The sequence below is a fragment of the Tachysurus vachellii genome, chromosome 1, assembly GCF_030014155.1.
Source record: "Tachysurus vachellii isolate PV-2020 chromosome 1, HZAU_Pvac_v1, whole genome shotgun sequence".
Classification (NCBI taxonomy): Eukaryota; Metazoa; Chordata; class Actinopteri; order Siluriformes; family Bagridae; genus Tachysurus; species Tachysurus vachellii.
The window spans coordinates 34208761-34234440 of NC_083460.1; the positions used below are offsets into that span (position 1 = coordinate 34208761).

The window sequence follows — 25680 nt, forward strand, 5'->3', positions numbered from 1 at the left end:
CTTAACCCCTCTTGAGCATGGAGTTCACCAGAGCTTCACAGGTTGCCACTGGAATCCTCTTCCACACCTCCATGATGACATCACAGAGCTGGTGGATGTTAGAGACCTTGTGCTCCTCCACCGTCCATTTGAGGATGCCCCACAGATGCTCAATAGGGTTTAGGTCTGGAGACATGCTAGACAGGCCAGTGCATCACCTTTACCCTCAGCTTCTTTAGCAAGGCAGTGGTCATCTTGGAGGTGTGTTTGGGGTTGTTATAATGTTGGAATACTGCCCTGCGGCCCAGTCTCCGAGGGGAGCCCCTCATGCAGCCCCAGACCATTACACTCCCACCACCATGCTTGACTGTAGGCAAGACACACTTGTCTTTGTACTCCTAACCTGGTTGCTGCCACACACGCTTGACTCCAAATAAGTTTGACTCCAAATTATTGAACCAAATAAGTTTATCTTGGTCTCATCAGACCACAGGACATGGTTCCAGTAATTCATGTCCTTAGTCTACTTGTCTTCAGCAAAGTGTTTGCGGGCTTTCGTGTGCATCATCTTTAGAAGAGGCTTCCTTCTGGGACAACAGCCATGCAGACTAATTTTATGTAGTGTGCGGCGTATGGTCTGAGCACTGACTGGCTGACTCCCCACTTTTTCAACCTCTGCTGAAAAAAAAGCTGACCAAGTGCACTCAACTTCTTTCGTCGACCATGGCGAGGCCTGTTGTAAATGAAACCTGTCCTGTTAAACCGCTGTATGGTCTTGGCCACCATACTGCAGCTCAGTTTCAGGATCTTGGCAAACTGCTTATAGCCTACGCCATCTATATTTAGAGCAACAATTCTTTTTTACAGAATTATTTTTGTTATGATGTGCCATGTTGAGCTTCCAGTAACCAGAATGAGAGCGTGAGTGGGAGAACACCAAATGTAACACACCTGCTCCCCATTCACACACCTAACACTAACAAGTCACATGACACAGAGAAGAGAAAATGGCAAATTGACACTGTTATCCAAGCTGTACACTCACTACTTTACATTGTAGCTTCTGTGGGATACTGTAAATGTAAACATCTCTGACACAGTGCAGAAATACAGCTATAATAATAAAATATAATATAAATAATAATTATATCATTTCTGGCGCTATGGCATGTATAGATATTCTAACATCTCCAAAAACAGAGCCAAAATGCCATATCAGCATAAATTATATCAATTTGGCATTTCAGTGCTGTGTGAGACATGTTTACATTTACATGCCGCCAGGACATGTATGGCAAGATGAAGGGAGCATGTTATCAGAAAATATTGGCAGACAATTTGCACTCTACAGCACAAAAGCTGCACATGGGTCGCACTTGGATTTTCCAACATGATAATGATCCAAAGCACAAGGCAATGCTGACCCTCCAATGGCTACAGCAGAAAAAGGTCAAGGTTCTGATATCATTGAGCCAATATCATTGAGCCACATCAGGGAGACCTTAGACATGCAGTTTGTGCAAGACAACCAAAAAACTTACAGGAACTGGATGCATTTTGCCAAGAAGAATGGGCAACAACACCACCTGAGAGATTTAAGGACCTCCTGCACAATTATTACAAAAGACTGCATGCCATCATTGATGCTTAAGGGGACGATACACAATATTAAGAACTAAAGGCATGTAAACATTTGAAAAGGAATTTCTTTTTTGTCATGTTTTGTTTGATGATTGTGCCAGTCTGTCACTATCGTTATTGAATATTGAATACAATACATTTCTTCTCCCTCTTTACCTTTCGGCCATTTTCTCTGCTAAAGAAACGCTTAAGCTTCTTAAATGTTATCTTCCCTACTCTTAAGACTTTTTGACCTTATGAGCTCTTAAGGGTTAAGATGCTTTATGAACAACTTTTTCTAATCTTTACTAGGATTTTCTCTGTAATTTTAAGAGGGAACGGCCACATTTCTAAGAATGTTCTTAGAATTACGTCACTAGAAGCAACTCTTTAAACTATAAACTTTATGAGTACGGCCCCAGATCTACTACTTTAAATATTAACAGAATAGTAGGTAACTAAACCTAACTAACCCTAACCCTATTTGGTAATAATTTCAAGATAAAAATAGGTCCAAATAAATCAATCCCATTACTATCGTTTCGTTAAAAAAGCGAAACAAAAAAACTCTTACAGAAATAGTTGAAATAACATGCAATTTTTGTGCACACATTTCTTTGCTCTGTAAATAAGTTCTAGCAAATGGTATAAACCACAAAACCATCTGTTTGTATGCTATCAATGGCAATTTGTAATATTATTACATAACATAATAATTATATAATAATAATAATAATAATAATAATAATAATAATAATAATAAGAAGAAGAAGAAGAAGAAGAAGAAGAAGAAGAATTGCAATGGCTTCACCACGTTAAAAAACAATTACATCTACATTTGACAGATGCCCAAAGCAAACCAGAGCAACCTACATTTTGAGGGTTAAGGGCCTTGCTCATTGTCCCAGCAGTGACAGCTTTCTGAACCTGGGATTCAAACTCACAACCTTCTGACGAGTAGACCGCCACCTTAAACACTAAGCTACCATATCCACAGAAAAATACAGAAATACAGTATCCATTCTCTACTCAGCTTATCCTACAAGGTTGCAGGGAACCTGGAGCATATCCGAGGAGAATTGGGGCTCAAGAAAGAGTAAACCCAGGACAGGATGACAGTCTATCATTCTACACCCACTTAGGCATGAAACCTATTACCCACAGATAAAGGGGTCCTACTGTAATAACATTAATCTAAAGTTTTGTTTTGTTTTTTACTTTATACATAGTAATGATCTATCAAAATAATCTTATGACCAAATCCGCATCTCAGGCAACCAAATGTGAAATCACAACCCTGACTCTAGCCTGCAGTTTATCTGGAATATAGTGATTTAGTAGAAGTACCAGTTGCTTTTCTTATTCAAATGTAATAAGAGGGCTTTGAAATCAGTGCACTAGAGGAATCTAATCAGAAACTGGAACAATGCAGCATTTTACACTTCCTGATTTTCCTCTAAGTATTAAAAAGGAACTACCGGAACAAATCACTACCAGTCTACCAGTCTACGATGTGTGTGCGTATGTGTGTGTGTGTGTGCGTGTGTGTGTGTGTGTGTGTGTTTGGGCTTGCTTTGGCAACATGGTAAGGATTTTTTAAGCTGCTGGGTCCTGGAGATAAGATCAGAAAAAGGAGATGATGGAGTACAAACTGTTTCCTAATCCTACTGTGATGTGGAAAAAAAATCCTATATGACACCATAGATGACACAAATGGAACTTTTAACCCGAGGTGTGTTTTAAAAAAATATATCCTAACTTTCAGACTATCAGATATGTTCAGTCTTAAAAGGGCTTTGTTAATATAGCCATTGCTACAGTAACTGGACAATAAGAACATATTTAGCTAGTTTATGTACGTTTAACAAGAGACTTTTCTCAATTATGAAGTTTTTTTAAAACAAGCTCAACAGTTAAGGATTTGGGCTTCTGGCTCAGAAGGTCAGGAACTCAATCCCCAGCACCTTCAAGCTGTCACTGTTGGGCCCTTAAAGCAAGGCCCTTAATCATCCCTGCACCAATCATGTTGTATGCACTGACCCTGTGCTATGACCCACAAACGTCCTACTAACCTGAAAAAGAATTTCACTGTGCTATAAAGTACAGTATATATGACAAAATAAAGGCTGCCTTCTTCTTCTTGATTGTCAGCATTGCAGACAGTGACAGAGACTTGTAGCGTTATCACCAGAAGGTATTTGACGTGTCTCAGCAACTGGCTGATAGCTATGCATTCACACTATTTGTATAAACTTTTGTAAACAGCATAAGATCAAAACTTCACTCTGTATTCAAGGCATTTGTCTTGGCATCAAGCATCTCAGGTTAATGGACTAAAGCATAATGAGTTCATAGAATCTTTCACAATTTATTTTAAATCTGATGTTACTTCGTTTGATGACTGAGAGAAGCCAAACAAGAAATCTAAAAAAACAAAGCAAAAAAGTACCTGTCATATAAGAGTGAACTTTTAGTCCAAATGCTCCAAAAGCCAGAAAACATTGAATTCCTTCTACATTCTGGCTCCAGTTGCTGCCTTTCACTCACAATGCATAGATTTTTTTGGCTCAATTCCTGACGTCAAGGTCAAATTGCTTTCTCGATGCAACTGAACCATGCTAGTCTTCCCTTGGAACTGGACTGAGACCACCTCACTGAGACCAGTTGTTTTTTTTATTTCTTTAAAAAAAGTACAAACAGAAAAAACTCTCCATATGTGAAAACAAGCTTATACAGAGCTCATGAGTCTTTTCCAGGACCAGTAACGCAGCACTGTTTTATAAAGACAATGACGACGATTTCTCACCTGAGGAAGTTTTCCAGGTCGTCACGGCTGCAGGTAGACCAGGATAGGTCGCTAGGGTTACGACCTTTGACCCACTCTCCGGACATGATGTGTGAGTGTCCCGTGCAAGCAGCATGGTCATCGTCATGACTCATGCCTATGCTGTAATTAAGAACGACACTTTTAGAACCAAACGCACACTTGAAACAGACTGCATATCTACAGAACACTTTACAACCATCTCATGGTTACAGACTGTAGGTTACAGACCTTAGCACATAAGAAAAGTAAAAGCACAAATGACCACCATCCCTAAGCACTATTTACAACATAAAAAAAAAAAACAAAAAGGATTTTTCCTGACATGGTCCTGGCAATGTGCTGAAAGGCTCATGTGTAGTGAGACAGAGAGATTCCCAGGCACATACATACAGAGCCTTGTTCCACTCAAGCCCTGACCTACATTTCAAAATTAAAAAACAACAAGCAAAAAAGCAAACTGGAAGCCAGCAAAACATAGAAGTTAATAAAGAACGGGGTGTGTGGATTTCCAGGGTGTGTCTCGTTTTTTCCCTTTCTGAAACATAAGCAATAAAAATCCTGATGTTTTCTACAACAGGAGTGTGTGAGGAAAAAAGAGTGTGTATATACACCCTACATATATAGATAAATATATAAAGATAATGTAAACACACATGCACACACACACACATGCACACACACACACAAAGTTGTATTGTATTGTATTGTTCAGACATGGATCTGTTTCTATATTTTCATTGGTAGCATCCAAAAAGCCTGCTAGTCAGGCATACTGTAGTCTCTCAGAAATAACGGTACCTTAAGGACAAGTTCTGTACCTTTAGTCCATATTCTTTTTTCCTGAAGAAACCTTTAACAAAGCAATAACCCATTAAAGGATGTGCATTACAGTGAATTCATCATGAATTGGGATTTCATTCTTTGATTGCTAAGCAGCATAGTGGTCAAAGGTTTGGGTACGAGTCTCGGGCCGGCCACGACTGAGGTGCCCTTGAGCAAGGCACCGACCCCGAACTGCTCCCCGGGCACCGCAGCATAAAAGGCTGCCCACTGCTCCGGATGTGTGTTCACGGTGTGTGTGTGTTCACTGCTGTGTGTGTGCACTCTGGATGGGTTAAATGCGGAGAACAAATTATGAGTATGGGTCACCGTTCTTAGCCGTATGTCACGTCACTTTCTTTCACTTTCGAAAAATTAACTCATCTTCCAATAATATACTCAGGCTTATTTGATATTCATGGTGACTAGTTCCTCCACAAAGTAGCAAGAACAGAGATGGGCAAGAGCAAATGAAAGTCTAAAAACAATTCAAGTTCACTTGATGCCATCCTTGAATCCAGTTCAGCGTCTGAGTCTTTGTGTAATAGCAAATAGAGAGCAGGGGTAAAATTATTAAATCTTATAATACATTATTTGCTACGTAGTATACAAATAGTTCCTACAAACAGAAAAAAAACAATTCCTGAAAAATATCAGTGAGCAATACAAACTAAATATACATAGAGCAGTAGATTAAATAAGCAGAACATCAACATCCCATAAAACTATTGGCTTCAAATAAAGACCATTTTTTTTTTCATTTCTTTATGAGACTTTTTTTTCAATAAATACATGATTATTTATTATATGTATAGCACCTGTTATATTAAATAACAATTTCTCTCTATATATACATATATTTTATTGCATTATGGCAATGAGAAAACCATTACAAAATATAATGTTTAATGTTACTATTAATGAGAAAGCATTTAATTTCACTTAAGTAGGAAAACTATGGACTGATTATTCACTGAATTAATTGAAAATAGTACATGGCAATGTGATTTAAAACGAAAACCCAAGCAGAAAGTTTTTGGCTTTAAACAGTTAATTATGATTTACTTCATGAAGCTAAAAAGTAGTTTAAATTTCTGTGAACAATTTCTGCATCCTTTTTCTTGTCATTTAAATAGGTTTACTGTACAATCCTCCACAAGGTAACATATATACAGTCGTGTGAAAAAATTAAGACACCCCATAATAGTTATGGGCATATGGGCATTTGATATTTAACAATATTGGAAGATATATATATATATATATATATATATATATATATATATATATATATATATATATATATATAAAATCTAATTTCTTGTGAGGAAAAAGTAAGAACCCTTTGCTCTCTGAAGGCCAAAGACAAAGACCAAGACTTCTGGAATAATGCCCCAAACCATAACTTCCAGCTCCTTGTTTCACAGTTGGTATGAGGTTCTTTTGCTGAAATGCTGTATTTGGTTTATGTATTTGGTTTATTTTAGACCAAATCCAGCATTTCAGCAAAAGAACCTCATACCAACCAAACATGGAGCTGGAAGTGTTATGGTTTGGGGATGCTTGGCCAGCTCACCATCATAGAATCCATTATGAATTTTTTATTGCATCAGAAGGTGCTACAATAACATGAGACCATCTGTCAAAAGATCTTGCCCTAACATTTTCTTCAGTTGAAATAATAGTTTTTTAATATCTTTTGTTTAATAAGTGAAAGGTGTTTTTTTACAAGCGATTACATCACTTGTGAAAGGTGTTTTTTTACAAGCGATTACATCACTTTCATCTACAGGTACAAATTAAAACGAGATCAGAAATTGACATGTTAACATTTCTTAATAAAGAACTGAATATGTAATGTGGTGTCCTAATTTTATCACATGACTGTACTGTATAGTGCATCATTCTTTGCCGAAATGATTTTTTTGACAAAAGTTTGATAGCCATAGAAAAGTCAAGCGAAGAAAGAAGCCGGATCTGAGATAACTTCCTTGATGTCTGTGAGTCAGAACAAAAAGTTTTGTAGCGCAGCATTTAAGAACAGTTTTACCACAAACCTTAACCCTGCAATTTGATACTCTCATCTATCATTCTCTCTTTTCATACTGACATGAGGTTTGTTCTCATGTACAGTGTTCTCTTTATCACTATCAACCTTTTAGACTCCACGGTAATGACAGATGTGAGTAATGGTAATGAAACTGATATAGCTTTGTGAAATAATAAGATAAAATTCGAGCATGCGGCATTATTCTTTCCTACGATGCGTCCGTATTATCCATCCATCCATTTTCTGTATTGCGTTTCCTACACAGGAATGCAGGGAACCTAAAGCCTAATAAAGGGGACTTGGGGCACAAGGCAGGAGACAGTCTGGACAAGGTGGAAACCCATCACAGAGAACATTCACACACAAACACACACTCAGACACCCCTTGACAGACTACGCCGATCAACCTACAATGTACGTCTCTTGACGGAAATTGGAGTATTGGGAAGAAACCCCCAAAGCACAGGCAGAACATGCAAGCTCCATGCAAACTCCAGCTTTTTAATTACTATCTGAAATATCACCAAGTTACAATTTTGTAAGTATGAAATATAATGTTATTTAAATTTTTTTTTGAAGAGGGATATGGTTTAAATTTGTTTGTAAAGGCTTTATGAGAATCATCCCACAATAGCTTGAGGGAAATTCTCCTTAAAGAACTGGGGCCAGAACTACCGCTTTCAGGTTTGTGGGTTTGCTTGCTCAGACATGCTTCATCAGTCCAGTTCAGAAAAGTTTTGAAGGGATTTCGGATCAGTGCTTTGTGATGGCCAGAACCTTTATTTTGTTGTCTTTAGACCATTTTTGTTAGGAGGTATGCCTAGGATCGCTGGCCTGCAGAAACATGTCAGGTTTTAACTTTCCGATATACATTATTTCTATGTATATAATCCTCCTTACTCGTGATGCCATCTATTTTCTGCAGCCAGCAAAACATCTCTATAACATGATGCTGCCACTTCCATGCTTCATATAATTCACATTATGGGTGCTGTTTAATATTGACATCATGTTCTCCAAAACCTCATCCTTTTTCTTCAACATTAGGTCCATGTTTCATCTGATCACTGACCACTCATCAAAAAGACTAGGTCTTTGTCCTGGGGATCAACTGCAATTGCTTTTTAATGGGCTTATTCCTTGTGCATCAGTATTTGCTGAGCAATGCAGTGTCAGTGTGCTGCCAAAGAGGTTTATATTTCCATACAGTATTTTGTACACTAATGTTGTAGGTGCATGTGGTATCTTCAGTTGTTAAGGAATTGCTCCTAATTAGGAACCGGACTTGCAAAGGTCCACAATCACTTTTCTGATTGTCTTGCTTTGAGATTGTTCCATGTTATCAAGGGCAAATTGGCACTGAATCTACAGATAGGGCCTTAAATACAGGCAGAGGTACAATCCCAGTTAACTACTGACTACAACAATTGGGGCAGTTGTTAGTTTTTACTTTTGTTTTGTACGTGCTGTATTTTCATTTGTGGTAGTGATCCTGACAGATCCTGTAATCAGTGTATTGCGCATTAGTGTTGTGCTTTTCTGGGATTTCCTTGCTCTTAAGATGAAGCTGAAGCTCAAGGCATGTTAGGAAGAAGGCTTTAGATTCCGCTGTGATGTCTGTGACTCTGATATGTCCTGCACTAATCTGTAGTGAAACTGAGAGTTAATCAAAGACAGCTTTATATAATATCAAAATAAACTTTAAAGTTTTTCCACTAAAACAACAATTACATGCAACTGATAAACTGTATGAATAGTTAACCATAAATTAAGATACCAAAGATAAATGACATAATATCATATTGCATGCTGAACTTTTTTTTGGCACAAAAACAATATTCTCAAAGATGAGTAACTGATAAACTGTCTGAATTATTATCCAAGACTAAAACAAATTGCCTATCAATGGAAAATCCCAATAAACACAAATATTTTGGCACAAAAATATTCTTTAAACTGATTGATCTACATGGTCAGCCAGTGTTTCATGGGATTGTTGTGAATTGTTGTGCCGCCCGGAGACTGTCGTGTCTTCTTTTGAACCAATGTTGTGTCAGTCAGCTGTACGGTCTGGTATTTATCAGCAATCAGGTTTGTACTGAACTCAGAGTTTGCACTGACCCATTAGTTCCTCATGAGTTCTCGGCTGCACTGTTATAAACTGTCGCAAAAATGACATTATTTACATTTACATAATTTCCTGTCCAGTGTCACCCAAATGAGGATGGGTTCCCTTCTGAGCCTGGTTCCTCTCAAGGTTTCTTCCTCATATCACCTCAGGGAGTTTTTCCTTGCCACCGTCACCTCCGGCTTGCTCATTAGGGATAGGGATAGATATATAGTATTTTAAATTTTAAGCTAATATTTTTAAATTAATTTTAAACTTTAATTGTATATATTGATTTATTTATTTTTTTCCTTATTTCTTCTTCCTCTTCTTCTTCTTCTTCTTCTTCTTATTTTTATATATTAATTTCTTTTTCTCTCTTTCTTCTGTTTCCATACTTCTGTAAAGCTGCTTTGAGACAATGGGAAACTGTTAAAAGTGCTATATAAATAAATTAAATTGAATTGAAATTTGACACACAGGCTACGTTGAATAAAACAAAAATTAATAGTTTCAATAAAATTACCTGATTAAGCAAAGGGAACAAATATATAAAGGAGTCAAGGAAAAAAAATGTCCAGGAAAATAAAAACCGTACAAACTATTTCATTGAGTTCCAATTTGAATAAACTGTCCGAATTACTATACATAAATAGATAAAAAGATCAATGAAAATAGGATGAAAATTAAACACAGAATATTTTTGCCACATCTGAAATAATGTCAGAATACTTATCCCCAAATATACTCACATCATGCAGAGCTGCTGCTTCACAGAAATCCTCTGAGGCTATTTGTAAACAGATTTTGTAGCACATAAATCGTATCCGTCACACACACAAAAAAAACAACAACTCCAAATCTGTGAAAAATGTCTTCACAATCTGAATGGAAATCAACATATGAATTATTATTATTATTAACAAATGAATTATTTTATCGCCTGCGAGTCTGATATAAACTGAGTCAGGACTCTCAAGGCACTGTTGTCTTTCAATTCAAATCTATTCCTATTTATTTGTATAGCAATTTTTACAATGGCCATTGTCTCAAAGCAGCTTTATAGAACATATGAAACATAATACAAACGATTTATATTATACAAAGATTAATATAAAATAAAAGTTCAAGATTAATATTGGATTTATATTTAATTGTGTTTGAATTTATCCCCAATGAGCGAGCCTGAGGTGACTGAGGCGACTGTGGCCAGGAAAAACTCTCTTAGATGGAAGAGGAAGAAACCTTGAGAGGAACCAGAATCAAAAGGAAACCTCATCCTTATTTGGGTGACACTGGAGGGTGTGACTATAAATATACAGTCTGACAATTGTGTATTGATGAGGTTGTTGGTCCTCAAAGACCACATGTAGTTGGCATCTTTTAGAATGTCCAAATATGTCATGAGTCCAATTGGAGCTGGTACATCTCTAGATGTCTCAGGATCCTCACAGGGTTGGCCTCATCTCAATGAAGAACCAAAATCTTCAGGATACGGATCATCACGTCATCTTTCGGTGTGAGACACATTTTCTGTAAGATTTTTATTTCATAACCTGCACAATATATATTCTTTTAATTTCTGTACCAGAACAGAGTTGTTTTTTTTTTTTTTAAAAAAATCCTGCACAATCACCCGAGCTCAGGATGAAACCCAGAACCATGGAGCTGTGTGTTAGCATCACTCACTACCCACTGCTTGGAACTTCATTCTAAAAATTCAATTGTATTCAGTAGTATTTTTCTCTAATGAAAGTTAATTACTGTTTTCATACAAAATACCAAAGTTATGAGATAAAAAAGCTGTCGTGTCAGAAATTGTGCCTCCACGGGTAATGCAGGGATGGCAGACAGATCGGGCTTTTATTTTTTTAAAAGACAAAGGATTTACACATAAAAACGTTATGAATAAAACTAAGTAACAACAATACAAAAACAGGATATCCTGGGAACAAAAGAGGCAAACAAAAAAATGCCCACCAACCTCAAATGTACGTGATAAAGAAAAAATAGATAAATAAGACAGAGAGCTTCTTTGCTCACTCACAATTTTCAAGAAACAGTAAAAAAACGTATCAGTGAAAATTCCAACACAGGAATGGTGAAGACGCTTCATGATGAGACTCGGCTCGACTAGTTAACAATCTCCGAGTTAAAATTTTGATGGTGTTGGTGGTGGAATTGTCCTAAATGCTGAAGCTGTGAAAGCTAATCTGTTTGTGTACAGATACAGAAGTTGCTCTTTTTAGATCCACATGAAATCATCAGTGAGCATGGAATTGTGGGTAATATAGGAATCCACTCTTAATCTTTAGCACAAATGAAGCTCATATCGATTATTTAGATAAATTTAGATTATGCAAGTAACTCAGGGAGGATTTATTCTTTAAACAGGCAGCAACAAAAGTCTTATTTGATTCAGCACCAGTATTGCAATCTGTGGCAAAAGGTTAAGTCATTACTGTAATGCTGTAATGTGAAATTAATATCGGCACGTCTACACTTGACCCATAAGGGGACAAATAATTGATTTGGAAAAATAAAACCAATCACTGTGGTTTAAAAACAAAACAAAAACAAAACAAAAGAAATGAACGATTCACTGAAACAGGAAAAATGTACCTGCTTAATGAATAACTTGTGCAAACAAAACGAGATGTCAAATTTAATTGGTTTCCCTACATGCCTTAGTTCCAGTTTTAGGCTTTTTTACAATCTCCAGGCATAATTACACATTTTTTTCAACAACTCTTCAAAACATACGGTCATTTAATGGATCCAAAAAGTTGCTCTTGTGTGACGAATGACTGCATAATGAATCGTTAATCAGAGAATGTAATGAAGCATGGAGGCAACTCTCCAGCATTCAGGCTATATTTCACAGTAGTCTGATTTATCAGAGCCTCTGACAATCTAGGTCGAACAATCGGTTCCACTAAATTGTTCAGAAACAACACTTTTTAAATGTTTGAGTTCAAATGTCTTTGAATTTGCCAAAGTGCACTTGCTTGTTAAAGTGTATTGGAGCATGTAAATGTCAAGTCGACATATATAACACGCTGGCTAATCCGAGTGAAACGCTAACACTCAGATCTCATGACATGCTACACTACGCCGTAGGTTTTTTTTTCCTTTTTCAAATAAACCTCCACTCAAAGCTGTAATATTCACTTTTTAAGAGGTGTTTTACAGACTGAGCACAATGGGGGCTTGTGTGTGTTTGTGTGAGCGGGTGTGAGATGTGTGTTAGAACCGTGACTCTGGCTACACGAGCGTGTCTTGCGTCTCGGCACCGGTCGGTCTCACTGCATGCCAGCTTCTTAATGACGAGCCTTAAAGCACCCGCTGCGATAACTCCACACATGACTGGCACAGCCACAAAGCCTACACCAATGCTAATACAACTTGGCTAGATATCCAGGTGAGTTTGATGTTGGCTGCCCAATGCTAGCATATCAAAGAAGGCTTTCTTTAGACCAAGGAAGATAATGAGACGGCATGATTGTGGAAAAATTAGTAATACCTACGCCAAGATGGAGCCTGGACTGGATAAAGGGTAGTATTTTCAGCCAAAATGTGGCACAGAGGACAAAAGTATGTGTGTGTGATATTTGTGTGAGCAGAATGAGTAAAATCAGAGATTCCTGCACATACAGACAAAGTGTTTAAGACAATACTTCAGCCAAAAATGCTAACAATTATGAAAAGTCAGAGGCAAATATTTAGCATAATATTCTTCCATAACAATGGCTTTTGCTTACAGTACGTTTTGCCTTTTTGTAATCGATCTTTAAAATTCAGTCTACAATCATATGGAAATGTGTGGAACTCAACCAGCTATTTTCTCTCAAGTAACTCTACCTGTTAGTAAAAGGTTTTTTTTGTTTGTTTGTTTTTTTCTTTTCCCTCTGAAATTGAGACTATATACAAAAAAAGATTTGATAGATAGATATTTCTTGATGATAATTTTTTTTTTGTTGTTTGTTTGATTTTTTTTTCCTGCTCCTTTGACTAGAGCTGTTTTGTCAACTTGAATTTCCCCGTACAGGGGATTAGTACAGGCACATCTCATCTCTCATCCTCACTGTGAAGGCTGGATAAAGCTGATATGTTTGTGGTGTGTGTGGTTTCTGGACTCACCTGTGTCCGAGTTCATGGGCAATGGTGAAAGCCAGGTTGAGGCCGTTGTCCTCGGCTACTACGCACTTCCTCTTGGCGCTGCAGGTGCCTCCTAAATAAGCGATACCTGTGTAGGTAGAGTGTGTTGTTACTTATCTAAAAAAAAGCCAGACCTGACACTTTTCTAGCTTTATGTGGGATTACAATTTGTCAAAGGCTACAGCCATGACTTTCCATTCACTCCCCACTCCTGGCCAGATGTTCCTCTGAGCCTGCTTTTCATCTCCAGAATGTAAATGTTCTTAGGGCTGATCATCCAAAATGAGCTCGTGTCACGGACATTACGTTGTGGCTCTAAATTCACTTGCAAGGCTTGAGTGGTTTTCAGCCCACGGCTTTTTATGTGCCTGTGAGATTTGTAATACAGATGCCATTTATGTGGCAACTACACCGTTGTTAATCATCAGCCAGGGTAATAGCGGCGAGAGGATAACCCTTTAACATTCATTCACTTGACATGACTCATTTTAAGTGAAGCTGACTCATCTGAAATGTCCTGGACTTCCACTATTCACTTCATCATGAGTGGAACTAAACTGAATTTGATCCTGTTTGTGGTTAAAAAATGATCCACACCAGAAGTGATGTACTAACTGTTTGTACTTACATAAGTACTCTCATATAGAAACCAGAATATAAAACTATAAATCTTATAGAAAGAATGTTACAAAGATAACAGAAAAATCTTGTAGCAAAGATTAGAGATATATCAAAACCCTATATTTATATATCTCTTACTTAGAGAAAATGTCTTAAAATTCACATTTGATCCTTTGAATTAATATATAATTAGCTCGTAATTTATGACTTGTTCATGTTAACATTCTTTAAGACAGGCTGTGTTCCTAGAAACCTAGCATACCTCAGAGCACAGGCATGCTGCTGCATCTCCCCCATCAACCTGCACAAGTCCTTAATAACGCTGTCCTAAGCATGATTTAATGGCCAATATATTTTACCTGAAGAGGTTGCGTATGAAGACGTCTGTGGCAAGAGAGTGCAGTCTGATATATGGATTATGTTGCAGGTACACATGCTGATAATTAAAAATCAGCACCATTTTAATAGTGTTTACAACTGCATTGTGCTAATGCATTAACCCTTTTGACCAGTACACTGGCATTACATTCTGCTAGCAAAAAAAAATTAAATATTAACATAATCAAGTAAATTATGCGGCACGGTGGCTTAGTGGTTAGCACGTTCACCTCACACCTCCATGGTTGGGGGTTCGATGCCTCCAAATTGTGTGTGTGGAGTTTGCACTCCGTACAGGGTGTATCCTGCCTTTATGCAACTGGAAAGATTTTTGCAAGCTATTTGTAAATGTTAAATAAATAAATAAATAAATAAATAAATAAATAAATAAATAAATAAATAAATAAAGCCATCTTTGCTGGTGTAATATAAGAAATCTGTAGAGTCACAGATGTCATACTCACCTGAATCTTCTGGAATTTCTTAACTAGTAAATGTTTTTGGATGTAAAGGCAGAAGTTTTAGATTTTTGATAACAGCTCTTGACACCAATTACAATGACAGTGGAAAGTTTTAACAGAGCTCAGAACTGTATTTAACATCACTGTGTGTGAAACTTTTTTTTTACTTGCAATCCTGATCTAGTGGGTGTCTCTGTTAATCTTCCAGATGTACAGTTAAGGCCATAGGTTTACATTATGCCTTGCAGAATCTGTTTAATGTTCTTTTTTTAAAAAAAAGAAAAAAAAATACAAAGGATCACAAAAATTGTGTTTTGTTTTTTATTGCCCTGAATAAGCTACAGTACTTCACACGACAGGTGTTCACATAAAGTCCAAAAAACACAATAATATCTAAATTCACACAAAAGAACCAGTTCCTGTGTTTACACATGCTTGATTTTTACTACTGTCTGTTGTTACCTCGATGATCAGCAACTGTTTTTATGCATTGTTATCATTGTTCATAAGAATCTTGTTTGCCCTGGGCAGTTAAACTCACAGTTCCTGCACATTATTTGCTTTTGGTGTAAAATTTTTAAAGTTAGATCGATGTAAATTGTTATTATTTTGTCTTCTGGGAAACATTACGTAGCATATGAAGGGCAGTACTGAATGAAGAGCTTTAAAGAAAATAATAGCAATTCACACCGATCATCCTGTTCAGCAAATAATGTGCAGGAGTTGGTGGATTTTTCAGAAGAGTTTTACTGCTTGAGAGAAATAAGAGACTCATGAATATCGATCACAAAACATAGAAACAGTCGCTGATCCTCCAGGTAACAAGACACAATATTAAGATCAAAGCGCATATAAACTTGTGAACTGGTTTATTCACTTATTTGTAAATCGTTATTGTTGTGTCTTGTGGACTCTATGTAACATTTGCTATGTAAATATTAGCTAATTTAGGGCAGATCTACAAAAGAAAAAGCATTTTTTATGATTCTGCTCGTTTAAAAAAACAATCTGTACATTTTGCAGATTGTGCAAGGGATAATGCAAAGTTATGACCTCGACTGTACATCTAGAGGATTAAAAATGACATCCACTAGATCTCTGTTTGTCAGGATTCCAAGTAGAAAAAAAGCTTTAGCCATTTTCACACACAGTGATGTTAAAACACAGTGATGAGCTCTGTTAAAGCCATCCACTGTTGTGATCGGTGTCAGGAGCTTTGTCTCGTATCCAAAGCTCAGACTTTACATCCAAGGATCTTTACTAATCAGACTAAAAATCAGACACAAAACAGAGCTTTTGGTGGATTTGAAGGCTCTACGACGTGAAACTAATTCTGTCTAGAACAATACAAAAATCAGTACTTTGAACCATGCTAGTTTTTTAGACAGTTATTTTGCACCGTGTCAACTTATTCTGCATGCAAGTCTCTACACCTGAACAAGATGCTTATCAGCACAAAAGAAATCTATTCCTAGCTCGGTGGAGTAATTGTACACTTCCGATAAAAGTCCCGGCTAAGTCAGGAATAGTTTTCTACTAGCATTGACTAACATACGATTTATTCAACTTATTCTTATTTAAAGTTAGTCAGTGTTTTTGTTTGTTTTCAAAAGGCTAAAATTTCATTCCACAAAATAACACCTTGGTTGTAATGATTCCTATTTAATGCTGTTGCTGCTCTCCATTTCACTTTAAGCTTGGAAATCCACACTAAATCCAACCTATTTGTACAAACCTGTGTACTTTGTTCCTTTGTTCATGAAGGTAAAAACGGCAAACGGATCAGAAATCTTATTTTCCTCATCTGAATGACACAGTCCTTCATAACTGAAGAAGATGCTAGTCAATGCCAGTATAAATCTATTCCCAGCTCGGCAGATACTTTTGTTGAAGGAGCGTTTCATCTGGTATTGTAACGGAGCGCCTTCAAAGGATCTCATTAGTTTAAAGCCGCATCAATCATCGAGTTAGCCAACAAAGTGACATCTGAAGGCTGTCGCATCACTGCGTATCTGCTTTTATGCACCTGGTTTGTGTCTCTTACTGGACTTGTCCCAGAATGCCTCACTTGGCCCAGGACCACCATATATTTAATCAGTGACATTAAAATGAAATCAAACCCAGATGGCTTTATTGTAAAAAGAACAGTTTCAACAGTTTCATTTGGGATAGCCGTGCACACATCATTTTTTGGGTCTCTATCTGTAAGTGACATAAGCTAGTTTGGCCTCAATCGTTTATGCAATGATGGATAGGACTTTATACTGAGAAAAATGAACCCTGTTCAGTGTTTGTATGTTAAGAATATTGAATTGTATAGCAAGCTGTTACAACAGGACAGTTTCATTCATTAACCTTCGTGTTTATTTCGGGTAATAGTGAATAAATCCCTTTCACTTTATTATTTATATGACTTCTTTTTGTATATCTTATTATACATCTATCTGCCTGAGTTTGGATTAAGGACTGAAATGTATAGATTATGTTTCGTTAACAGTGAAACAGCAGCACATGTAAGTGCTTAACACAATGTGAATAAATCTTCAATCATGAATTCTATTTAAATCAAAAGATCGGATTAGGAGGTGCACGCTGGTGACGTGGCCAGATGCAGTGTTCAAATTAATGTGCTCAGAACACTTCATCTATCTCTCTCTCTCTCTCTCTCTCTCTCTCTCTCTTACACACACACACACACACACACACACACACACACACACACACACACACACACACACACACACACACATATTCAGGGATGTTTACCAACATGTGGTAAGGATGTGGTAGCCTAGTGGTTAAGGTGTTGGACTACCAATTGGAAGGTTGTAAGTTCGATTCCTACGTCCATGAAGTTGCCACTGCTGGGCCCCTGAGCAAGGCCCTTAACCCTCAATTGCTCAGTTGTAGAAAAATGAGATAAAATGTAAGTCGCTCTAGATAAGGCCGTCTGCTAAATGCTGTAAATGTACCAATGTTGGGGTACTTGAAATGAAGCACAATACAGTAGTTAAAAAGCCAAATACTAACATTATTTAACAAAAAATAATAAATAAATAAATGTTTTGGGAATTTCTCATATTTTGTAAATGTCAGACTGTGGTATCATGTACACGTACCGTGTTTTTGGGAATGGAAGTCCTTGACTAGATCAAAAACATGAAGATTTCTCAAATAATCATCAAACCCAGGACAGTGATGCAGAAACAAGTCCTAAATCTCCATCGTCCCTGTGTCAGTAGACTTTTTGAATAGTTTTTTGGTTAAATGCCTGAAATAATGTCTGTGGTTAACACAAGCTGAAGATATTTTCGTGTTTTATTCTGCAATATAAAAGACATCAGAAATACCTCACTCGTGATTGTCTTAAGCTGTTATGTGTCTTAAAAAAAGCTAGTTGCTATGTAGCTACATGGGACTATAGAGGTCGTCATGGACAGAAAGATCATCAGCAAAACCTATATACTGCAGAAGTTAAGAACCTCCATATAGTTCAGAAGATTAGAACCTCCACATATTTCAGAAATTCAGAACTTCCTGAAGTAAACTAAATGACTGACAGGTTGATTTAAAAGGGGAAGAACACAACACACACACACACAATTCACAAAGCTTGTAACAGTGCAAGCCAGGTGTGAAATTAACCGGTATTGACCCCATACCCTGAGGCCACGATTTCATTCCACTTGTGCCTTTTATTATGTCTTAAAAACACAACACCATCCAAATCCTATTCGTTCTGTCACAAATATACATTTCCCTGTCTTCACCTCCAGTGGAGACTGGATCAATTAAATTTTTGTCTTAGCCTACTGGCAAAGCCTACTAACTTCGTTACTGATGACATCACAGCCTTGTACAGCAGGACTACCGCCCAAAGCTGAAAGGCCACACACAGAGGATGTGACAAGTGGCTTGTAAAAAATAACAAGCCTTCCGAATTACATACCTGTTTTCCCCACTAATCAGTAAGGAATAAAACACAATAAATAAGACATGCCGTAATTGGAAAATAATCAACAACGGAGTGGAGTAATGTGGTTTGATGTAAAGCAAAGTTACTCCTGGAATCAATTTGTACAATAGTAAAATTATTTATTAAAGAAAAACGGTGGCTTAGTGGTTAGCACGTTTGCCTCACACCTCCAGGGTTGGGGGTTCGATTCCCGCCTCCGACTTGTGTGTGTGGAGTTTGCATGTTCTCCCCGTGCCTCATGGGTTTCCTCCAGGTACTCCGGTTTCCTCCCCCGGTCCAAAGACATGCATGGTAGGTTGATTGGCATCTCTGGAAAATTGTCCGTAGTGTGTGATTGTGTGAGTGAATATAAGCGGTAGAAAATGAGTGAGTGAGTGAGATGTGGAATGTCTGCTAAGCAATTTAGTTGCTGTTATCGCTTACATTACAGCAGCTACAAACAATCATTCCTTTACCTTTACTTCATCTTTTTTCTCTCTAATACATATTGATAAGAAGTCTGTAACCACAGAGCATCAAGAGTGTGCAAAATCTGTGTACCAGTTGGAGGTAAAGCTATAACAAAGTCCTTACCCCTGAGACTCCCTCCGAAAATGTTACAGTAAACAGCATTCTATTACTAAATATATATTTAATCCTTTATATCCTAAGCGACTTACAATTTTTCATTTCAATTTACACAAATAAGCAATTGAGGGTTAAGAGCCTTGGCTCAGGGTCCCAGCAGTTGCAGGACCTCGGATTCAAACTCACAACCTTCCGATCAGTAGTCCGACACCTTAACCACTAGGCTACACATTTCGTAGTGTATATTTTGTGCAAACAGTCATCATATGTGTACACTACTGTTATTACACTATCACACATATACATTACTAACCTGTATTGTGGTATTCTGTATAGGATTGTCTGTAAATTATTATTATGTTATTTTATGTCTATACTGTTGAGGGTCACCAAAAGCCATTACCAATTTCCTTGTGTAATCCCGTGTGTAAAACATAGTTGGCCAATAAAACCTTTGATTCAGATTCTAAATAGATGAAAAAACACAATTTTTTTTTTTTATATCCACAATTACACTTGTTTGGTTGTTACTAAAAACCCGACAATGAAATAAAACCTTATGACTTGCATTTAGATGTTAATAACCTTTTACTTCTCTATTATCTCTGCAAGTAACCTAGAAGCTAGAAATATGCCCTGGATGGAACACCAAAACACCGATCCTCTAAACCCTGTGCACTGCAGATAAGGTACAGCGTTTTTTTTCATTTCCTGAACGGTTTTGGAGATATGAGGATTCCGCCCGACAGCGACGATATGGTACAATAATAAATTCTAACACATTCTCAATCAACACACACACACAAAAAAAGCCAGGAACATTTAACACACTCGGTTGCTACAGTTATGTGTCTGTGCAGAATTAAAAAAAAAAAAAATGCTTTACATCAGTGGTCCCCAACCACCGGGCTGCGGAACGGTGCTGATCTTTGGGTACTTTTATACCGGGCTGCACAGAAACAATAAATACTTTATTTTTATTTCTATTTTATTAACAATCACACTCTGAAAAGTGTTTTATTTTGAAAAAAACAGATTCTCTTTTAATAACAAATGTCTGCCTGGTTCTCTTTGTCCGTCAGTTGTTGTGCTCGTTGTATCATTTTATTTTAACCGCTGAGCAATTTTTATTCTGAATTTTTATATTCCTAAAGCTGCTTTGCGACAATGTTCATTGTTAAAAGTGCTACAGAAATACAGTTGAATTGAATAAGCATATAATTCATGTAGTATATCATAAGAATGTAGTTCTGTTGGCATCTGTTGTACTGTATGCTGCTCCGTACTTGGATTAGAATATGCTGGAGAAGCCTCCTAGATCAAGACGTGCCTGTGTTATTTTAACCAAATGAATTTGGATCATGTGAAAGATGACTTTCACTGACACGTGCAGAAACTCTTGTGTTTAACAGCTGACTCTACTCAGGATGTGATCTGTAATATTCCAGGCGCCTATGCTGTTATAACATTTACCAGACAATATATCGCGCTGCCATATCTCATACGTAAACAGCTTCAAGTCAAGAGCAAGGCCTAGAAATACCGTTCGCACAACCTGCACAACTATGCATGAGGACGTATTCCAAGGCCTGTGTTTATAAATGGCCGATAAATCTGAATAATCTTGAATCTTTCTGTTGTTTAGCACACAAATCATGACAAACTAGGGTGAAATGACGCATGCATTTTTCGCGCCACGATATTCCCTATGGCTACATTATTCAGTACATTGAAAAACAAAGCATAAGCCTCTCCCTCGTACACGTACATGAACACACACATACACACAGATACACACCCCAGTCGCTGGCCGTTCGCAGGCTGTGAGGTAATGTGTGTCTGTGTTATTGGTGGCAAAGCGCAGTATTCAGGGAGGCCAAAACTTTTGAACTTCGAAAGCTGGGAACAATGAAATAAAATTACTGAAGTGTGTGATCACCTACTCTGTCCTACTCAGCACTTCCAGATCAGAATCCAAACTGGCCACACACACGTGGGTCCCACAATACTAGTCCTTATCCTCTCGTGTTAAATTTACAAGCTCAGCAGAATTTTTAAAAAGCCAAGACCCACCCCCTACAAACACGCACACACACAAACACACACACACATACACACCACTGGGGAAGAATGAGTCAGCTGGCCCATTCCAAAGTGCCAACTCCAAAAGCATCCCATAAAGTGCAGTTGTGTAAAGTGTATTTGTATTTTTTTAAAGAACAAAACCAAACATATTGACCTGGAACCTTATCTGCAAAATCCTAACCAGAACACAATTAATATTGAGTTTATACACTATATATAAGGGTGGAACAGTGGTGTGTTGCATAACCGTCAAAGTCTCTAGTTTGACCTTGAGACTTTGGAGTTTCGCAAGTTCTTCCAATGTCTGTGAGGGCTTTCTCCAGGTTTTCTAACAAAACAAAACAAAACAAAACAAAACAAAAATCCCACCTCAGTGGCTAAGATAAATTGCCCTTAGGAGTGAACGAGTGTGTGACTGTAGGAGGTGGAGTACTTGGACTACTGATCAAAAGGTTGTGTGTTCAAATCCCACCACAGCAAATTTGCCGCTGTTGGGCCTTTGAGCAAGGTTCTTATCCCTCAAATGCTCAGATGAATAAAATGTCTCTGAAATGTGTGTGTGTTCATGTGCATGGTGTGTGATGGATGCCATTCCATCCAAAGTGTATACCTCTCTCACTCCCAATACAGTATATACTATGATTGGTTCATGTCATAACAAACCTGTCAAATAAAATATACCACACAGCTACAGTTCACACAATATTTAATTATAATATCATGTTGAATTTTTGTATTGTCTGAACTCTGGATGCTTTAATAAAACCTGACAGGACTTGCTGTTAAAAGAAAATAATCAACTATATCACGGGGTGATGCAGCAGGATGCCAAGTGGAGTTTTACCTTGATCATGTTCTATAACAGCGCACATTAAAGTGTTTTATTCCTCTCACAACCCTGCGAATGACACATTATCATCATTCATAGCCATTTAACATAACATTTAATGATTTAGAATGTCAAGACGAGTAAGGTCCAGTTATCGCTTATGTTAGCAGTTAGAAACATCATTCATTAACCACCCTCGCTTTCGTTTCTCTCTTGAAATAAATACTTTGACGTGAATTCAAAAAAACTGCTTGTCATGCTGAAAAGATCCAGAAATTACAATGTGCTCTGTCTCTACAAACCTTCTGAGTATTACACTGCTCTGATACTGGATACTCCTTCCATACACAAACAAAATATAAATACATTTTAATCCATTTTTTTATTATCCTTAAGTTCTACTGACTGTCTGATTATCACACTGGGAGGAGGAAGACAGACCCATATGCAGGATAGCTTCAAATGATTAGGGTGTAATAAACGTAAATACATGCATAAAACAGGAACATGGACGAAAACTAAACAGGACAAAGGACGAGGGTACACTGACGATACACTGACGAACACTGATGAATACACTGATGATGTTTCCGCGCTGCCATTAGCAACGCGGCAAGGTTATATAGACATAATTAACAATAGGGAACAGGTTTGTAGAGACGGGGAGGAGTAAACAAAGGCGGGGCAGACACGTGGCACGGAACATACACAAGCGCACATGGCCAAAAGTCTGGGCTGAGTCCTGACACTGATATACAAATATATAAGTCTCTGTAAACGGGTTGTTACTATAGAAACAATAACGAATTAGAAAAAGGTGATCAGTGTAAAGATATGATTTGAATCAGATCACATAATTAAACCGTGGAATGAATCCCTTTTTTCTTCATTTCATCCCGAGTATTAAAATGTACATTGTGTTGTTTCAGAAAATAGTCACCCAAAGGCAGCACAATCCGACCTCGCTGACTGTGCTGGAGTGAAATTGATGTCCAGCTGCTTTCATAATGGCATTGAGATAACTAATGAATAACACCACACATGGCAAGACTTTGCTCTACATTGTTCTTTTAATGCCTGGGCACATTAAATATGCAGGGCATTGACTAGAGTCACAATTTTTATTCTCATAAAATGCTGACTCTCATGAGGGACAGAAAGACAGAAAGTTTTCCTTAAAAATGAAACTAGGTCACATTTTGCATAGAAGAGCAGAAAGGCTCAGGAAGTCTTTCAAGTGAGACGTTGTTGGAGGAGGTTTTAGGCAGACGAGCCTTTGACTGCGACTTCCCAAAGCTGCAGGTCTGCTGCAAGTGGAGCATTTCATTCCCATGTTCCATGACCTCACAGATGTGTGTTTGTCGTGTGTGTGAGTGTGTGCATGCGTGTGTGTGTGCATGTGTTTTTTTGAGAAACGTTGCACAAAGAGACCAGCGTGTCTTTTAATGAAATCAAACATCCACTTCTTTTTTTAGCCGGGATATCAGAGACACGAGGTGTGTAAAAAGAATGCCTTCATGCTTGGATGTCTGTATTGGGTCTTGTGTCTGTTTAATGTCTCACACCAGACAGGTTTACTTTGGCCTGGACAATTTTTATTCCATTGGTTCAATGTGTGCTCAAAAATTAAACAAACAAACAAACAAACAAACAAGCAAATAAATAAATAGTTTGTTCCAAAAATTACCAATGTTTTAACATTTCCTTTCTTGCTTTCTATAAGATTCCTAATTGAATAAATTGTAACGATAAACCACTTCATTTTGTTCACGCAAGCTATGAAACAGACACTAATAACTAGCCAGGGGCTGTTTTTTATCCCAATGCAATGTAAGGCAATTTTAAAGTGTTAGCACATTCTTTATTTAAATCTGCACACACATGCTAGTCTGGCTGAGCTAGCTAAGCTGTTTTACTTTCTTTGTCATTGTCATGAATTGCCCTCTCAAAGCACAACACAACACTTCATGATGTGTTTCCCTGCGTATTTTTTACATTGTGCCTTTTACGTTGTGCCTATTTTTTTGTCTGTTCATTTTTTTCTGGTCAACCAACCACCCCTGGCTTATGGTTTATGTATATCCCAAATATATCTCCTCGTTGGCTGGATTTGTTGGTTTGCATAATTTAATTCTGTAATGTTTTTTTTGTCTATTATTTCCTGATTTTGACCCTCGCTCATGTTTCCAGTTTCTTTATAGACTATGGATTAATTAAGTTTATTGTGGTTTTAGTTGCACTATGGATTGTGACTATGACTGTTCAATAGTTAAGGTGAAATTTAGTTTGACATTAACTTAAACTAGAACGTACATTTCCTGAAGAAAATGTGAATGGTGCTTGCACGTAGCAAGTTCCCCTCATTGTGCTGAGTGTTTTGATATGTCACATGTCCATGTTGTGCTAAATTTTGATTTTCATGTGAAATCACGTGACGTCATGTGACTTCATCAAATTACACGTGAGGAAGTTCCCCTCACTGTTGTGAGGTGTTTTGATATGTCACATGTCCATGTTGTAAAAAGTTTTTTGATTTTGTATATTTTGGGGGCGGGGCTGCGGCACAACCGGAAGGCCAGTCGGTACACCAATTTAAAAGTTTGTTCAGAGTATCACCCTAAAGGAGCTGGCCGAGTTTGGTGTAGATAGTTCCAAGGCTTCCCAAGTTATAAACCTCCAAAGTTTATAATGGGAGTCTATGGGAAAAAGGCCACTTTGAGACCCGGTACCGGAAGTACCGGTACTCTGATCGCTTATAAAAGTCATAGCACACTCTCCTCAATGAGCTGGTCGATTTGACACGTCATTCATGGGTCTAGGACAAAAGCTGCGGGACAAGTTACGTGCCGAAGTTTTGTCTGGAAGAGAATGCAGGATAGTAAGAATGATGCTTTGCAAGCACCATTAATAATGAGAAACCATTCATAGTATGTTGTAGTATATAGAAACTATGTACAGTAAGTATAAGCAACAAACAGAAAGCAAGCGTTACTATAGCATACACAGTGTATGTAAAGTGATACACTGAATGAAATCGAGCCAGATGTTTATCTGAACAGTCGGGAGCTTGAAGCTATGACATAAATTGAAGCTAATGGGCTACAAAAAATTATTTACTTGTTAACTGGTAACAGACTTTAAATTAATGTTGAATTCGGTTACATTTTTATTCCAAGCTAATTATCATTCAATTATATTTATTA

General features: G+C 37.5%; 1 protein-coding gene across 2 annotated transcripts in view; it reads right to left on the reverse strand.

Annotated features, from left to right (window-relative positions):
* Positions 1-25680, reverse strand: part of adamts17 (ADAM metallopeptidase with thrombospondin type 1 motif, 17) — a 136893-nt gene that overhangs the window by 67401 nt on the left and 43812 nt on the right. For both annotated transcript variants that reach the window (XM_060884164.1, XM_060884156.1), the window contains exons 8-9: positions 13543-13648; positions 4406-4546 (exon numbers count right to left, since the gene is read on the reverse strand). In XM_060884164.1, coding sequence (XP_060740147.1) covers positions 4406-4546; positions 13543-13648 — 247 coding nt within the window. The remainder of the gene's footprint in view (positions 1-4405; positions 4547-13542; positions 13649-25680) is intronic.